This window comes from Rousettus aegyptiacus, unplaced genomic scaffold (genome assembly GCF_014176215.1).
Source record: "Rousettus aegyptiacus isolate mRouAeg1 unplaced genomic scaffold, mRouAeg1.p scaffold_m13_p_3, whole genome shotgun sequence".
Taxonomy (NCBI): domain Eukaryota; kingdom Metazoa; phylum Chordata; class Mammalia; order Chiroptera; family Pteropodidae; genus Rousettus; species Rousettus aegyptiacus.
Window position 1 is genome coordinate 8,415,476 of NW_023416306.1, and position 4,799 is coordinate 8,420,274.

Consider the following 4,799-nt stretch of genomic DNA (forward strand, 5'->3'; position numbering starts at 1 on the left):
AAGTGTCACTAATATTTGGGCCAACATAGGCCTTAGTGCCAGGCACTAGTTGCAGAAGTGGCTGACATCTGGGTCCTGCCCTTGGCACCCTCCTGTTTAGGGCAAGTAGGGATGTGAACCTTTCTGGACAGAGTGCCTTGGGCTCTAGGAGGGAGGATGTGGGAGTAGCTTGCTAGGAGGAGAGGCCTGGTGGGCGTGGTTACCATGTGAGAGTAGCCAGCGCTGGCCAGCTGCAACCCACTGGGGGAGAAAGCTATGCTCTTCACCCACGTGGCGTGGCCCTTGAGCTGGACAAGCAGGCTTCTGGTCGACGGCTTCCAGATGTGGATGGTCTTGTCCCAGGAGCCAGATGCCTGAACAGTGGACAGCTCGTCAGCCCGGGGATTTGGGGCCTGCTTGCTCACTGGGCCCCAGAATGGCCCATGACATCCAAGGGTCTTGAAGCCAGCAAAGGGCCAGCCTAGCTCACCAGGAGGCCAGAAGCTGAGTAGCAGAGACAGCTGATGTTGCCACTGTGACCCTCCAGCTTCTGGTAGAAGATCTCTGGGGTCCTTGCCCGAAGGTCCCAGATGCGAATGGTGGAGTCCCAGGAGCCAGTGGCCTGCAGACAGCAGCCCTGAGCCTGGACTGGCCAGCCCACACCCCTGGTTCCTAGGCTGAGTGGACTCGGACAGCAGGTGCCATTTCACCAAACCCTGTAGAACCCCATCTTACAGAGAAGGGGGCAGGCTCAGATGAGCAAAGTCACCCACCCAGTCAAGGTCTGGAATTATAACCACTGCTTTATCCCAGGTGAAAAGTGGACGTTGACACCAGGTTCCCTCATCAGGTAGGGCTACTGAGGGGGGGCCCAGGCAGAGGGGATGTGGCTCACCAGACAGTCTGAGCTGGGTGCAAAGTCACTGCTCTGGATGGAGTCTTGGTGCCCAACTAAGTGGCGCAGCATCTGGCCAGACTGAAGGAGAGAGCCCTGAGCTTCGGAGGACGGCCCTGAGCTTTGGAGGACGGCCCTGAAGCTTCGCATGGGTCAGACCCAGGACCTCCTTGCAAGGCTGCCTGGGCTTCAGATGGGTCAGACCCAGGACCTCCTTGCGAGGCTGCCTGGGCAGTGTGAGGTAACGCAGGGTCTGGGAGACTTCCAGGTCTTGACGGGAGAGGGCAATCCAGGCAGGGGTAACCTCATAGGCACGAGGGCTGGTATGTGCGGGGAGGCTGGGAGGTAGCTGCAGCCAGATGCGAGGGCATCTTGGGTGCCAGTTTGGACACAGGTGTTGGGGGAGACGGAAAGACCTTCCTGGGGCCAGTGTGGAGGGTGCGTGTTTCAGGATCCCACGCCTCATACCTGCACCTCCCAGAGGATCACCCGCTTGTCCCAGCCGCCTGATGCCAGCTGCTTCGAGTCAGGGCTGAAGCTGACTGTCTCCACACTCCGCTGGTGACCTGTGAGGTGACACAGGACACAGCAAGGTCTGAAAGGGAACCCAGACCTGGCTGGTTGGCTCCCAGGCCCATCCAGCCCACTCACCCTTTAGGACCTGCAGGCACTTTGTTTCTGCTACATCCCACAGGCGGATGGTGCGGTCACAAGAGGTGCTGGCAAAGAGGCGGCCGTCAGGGGAGAAGCGGCAGAACTTCACGGGGCCTGAGGTGGGCGGCTGTGGTTAGGGAATAGGGCGCTTCCCCTCCACCTCCAGCCTTGCAGCCTACCTCCCCTGTCCACTTTTAACCCTCACCACCTGGAAATTTCTGCGCTTCTGTCCCTTGGTCTGGAACACCCGACTCCAGTTTGCCCATTTGGAAAATCAATACCCAATCAAATGCAGGCACCTCCCAGAAGAAAACTTGACAGCCCAGCCTAGGTTCATTGCCTCCTTTGAGCTCCCCAGTCCCTGGATTTTCCCTATTACAGCATTAATCAACCTGCCCTGTAATTACCATGTTTCCTTGTCTCATTATAATAGTTGTATCTACTGAGTACTGACTGGTTGCTAGGTAGGCACTTTGCTTGCATTATCTTATCCTATAGGGTAGCAACTATTATCCCCATTCTAAGAAGGAATTAGAGACTCAGGTGACAATAAAAACACAGTCAAAATAGTGGGTGAAACACGAATGAACCCCAAGGACATGCTAAGAGAAGTCAGCCAGTCACGGAAATATTGTATGATTCCAGTTACACAAGGTATTTAGTCCAATTCATAGAGACAGCAGAATGATGGTTGCCGGGGTTGGGTGAGGGGAGGAATGGGATGTTTAATGGGCAGAGTTTCAGTTTTGCGAGATGAAAAGTTCTAGAGATTAGCTGCACAATGTGAACATAGGTAACACCACTCAACTGTACACTTAAAAATTGTTAAAATGGTAAATATATTTTAAAAGAATTTTTTTTTAAAAAAAAAGTAGTAGGATCTGAGTCCAGGTCTGCAGGAGTCAGGCCCCGGGGACCAGGTCCTGTCTGCTGGCCCAGCCCTGCCCAGGCTGTCTTGCACAGATGCTCAGTTCAAACGTCGGAGGTCATTGTGGTAGGCTCTGTAAAATGCCGGAACATGGGCCTCGGTCTCCCCATTTAGGTGGAGGAGCCCCACCTGTGTGGCCACCCAGCCTCCACAGCAGATGCCCACTCCGGGTCTTCCAGCCATATACACAGCCATCCTCTGAGGCTGTGAGCAGTGTCTGGCAGTCGGGAGAGAAGGCAGAGGAGTTGACCTGGAATGAGAGGGCAAAAGTAGTCTCACCCTGGGACAAGAAACAACTACCTGCTCGAGCTTGACCCCAGATACCTGGGCCAGCCCTAAACATGCCCCTAAGAGCCAGGGGTTGGAATGAGGACTTCAGGTCTCATTCTACAGCCAGAGCCCAGAACCCAGGAACCACAGCAGTTGGAGCCAGGAGCCTGCAGCTCTCTCTGGAGCCCTGTAAATCCTGACCCTAAAGCTTAGAGCCTCGCTGAAGCCAGAGGCTGGAGCCTTCGCTAGAACCAGATTCTAGGGCTGGAGCCCAGGACTAGAAGGTCAGAATCCACTCTAAGCCCTGAGTTCTCTTTAAGGCCAGAGTCCAAAGAACACAAGTCAGCCAGGAAGGAGTTTAAGTCCTCTCTGGAACCAGAGCTTGGAACCTGGAGCCCATTCTGCATCGGAAGCCCAGCGAGCACTCTGAACTTCCCACTTCGCGAAGCCAGGAACCACTCTGAGCAGAGCCAACGGGCCTCACCTCCCCGCGGTGTCGGCTGAAGAATTTCACTCTCCCCACAGCCAGCGTCCCTGGGGCCCAGTTGTTCATGGGCCCGCAGCCGGCCAGCCCCGGCCCGCTGCCTCCTAGATGGGCGCTGGTGGGGCTGCGGGCCGGGTACTTACAAGGGGAAGGGGAAAACTGTGTACTAGCGGTCTCCATGGCAATCGGGGCGGGGCGCACATCCGCTCTGGGGTCTCTGGGAAGCCAGGAGGAGACAGACTGGGAGAGAGTTCTCAGCTCCAGGGAGGTGGCGCCACAGCGGTCAGGACCGTGGGCGGCTCTAAGAAGAGGCTTGGGTGGCTCTGATGGCGCACGGCTGCCGCGAGAGGGCACGCCAGCCCCACACAGCTCGCCCGCCTCTCCCGCTGCACTGAACCCGGCCACAGTGCTGATCTGTTTGCAAAGGACCCACACACCCCTTGGAGCCTGTTTCCCCGTTTGCACAATGGGGAGGATCATCCCTGCCCCCCAGGACTCCAAGCTTGAGCCAAACGCAGGGCCTGCCACCTTGTAGGTGTCCTGGAGCCAAGACCCCTTTTCTCCAGGAGTGGCCAGTAAGGAAGCCGAGCGCTACCACAGAGAGGGCTGGAAATGATACCCATCTTTGCCCTCCAGGATGTGGGGAGCCAGAGGTAATCAGTGTAAAAGCACAGGACACTAAAAAGTGATGTCACTGTCATTAACATTCCCAGCGGCACAAAGTATGCCATCTGAGGATGTGGCAGCCACATCCTCAGGAGCTGTCAAGACCCTTGTTGGACAGTTCAGGCTGAAATAGGGAAAGAACAAGACTTGGTTTCAAAGTCTATTTTACAGATGAGGAAACAGGTTCTAAGATGAGTGGAGACTTGCCCAAGGTCACTCAGCCAAGAGGAAAGGAACCAGGACTTCATCCCATGCCTGTCTGACTCTGGGACCCTATATTGGGACCACCTGCCATGAATTCCGGGAGCCTCACAAAGGATGTCCAGGTCCCTGACTCTTGGTACATCTGGGAAACAGGTCCTGAGGGGGCAGATTTGGGCCAGTCACCCAGCACCTCCATGGCAGAGCTAAGGCCTGGACTGTCCCTTGCAGCAGGACAGGGGTGAGACTGAGACAACCTCTGCCCTACTGTCCCTGTGGGTGGGGGTGGGGCATCTGGGCTTTGGGAGCTTCAAACTCAAGGGTTCCCAGTGGTGACTCACACCCCTCCCCCCAGACGCTGTGCCAGAAGCCCTCTCACGGGAGCTCTGAGATCCTCTGAGCTCCTGCTCTATTTTAGGCCCCAGACAGTCAGGCGGGAGAAGGGGGCACAATGGCGGCTTTGAGGCAGCCCCACCCCCATTCTAACTCCCAGAGGGCCCAGGACACTGAATTGACTCCAGAGGGACCTGTCTAACTTGGGCCTCTAAGACCATCCTTCCATCCCAGATTTGGGTCCCAGACATGGCTCCCCCTTAGCTGGCTCCCCAGGCCCTCCCCCTCCCTCTGCTCAGACACCCCCAGCCCATGCTCCATCTGTCATTTTCCAGCCACCCGGTTGTTCCTACTCTACCTGGAGGGCCCTGCCCATCGCTCCCAGAGCC

At 56.7% G+C, this 4,799-nt stretch overlaps 1 protein-coding gene across 1 annotated transcript; it reads right to left on the reverse strand.

The window, feature by feature from the left end:
• WDR38 (WD repeat domain 38) lies at nt 1-3,489 on the reverse strand. Its single transcript, XM_016137413.2, has 7 exons — nt 3,211-3,489; nt 2,586-2,706; nt 1,526-1,642; nt 1,343-1,440; nt 875-955; nt 470-601; nt 1-353 (listed from the first exon to the last, which is right to left on the reverse strand). Exons 1-7 carry the CDS (start codon nt 3,388-3,390, stop codon nt 33-35), a joined length of 1,050 nt encoding a protein of 349 aa, XP_015992899.2. The 5' UTR covers nt 3,391-3,489; the 3' UTR covers nt 1-32.
• Nucleotides 3,490-4,799: the final 1,310 nt, after the last annotated feature.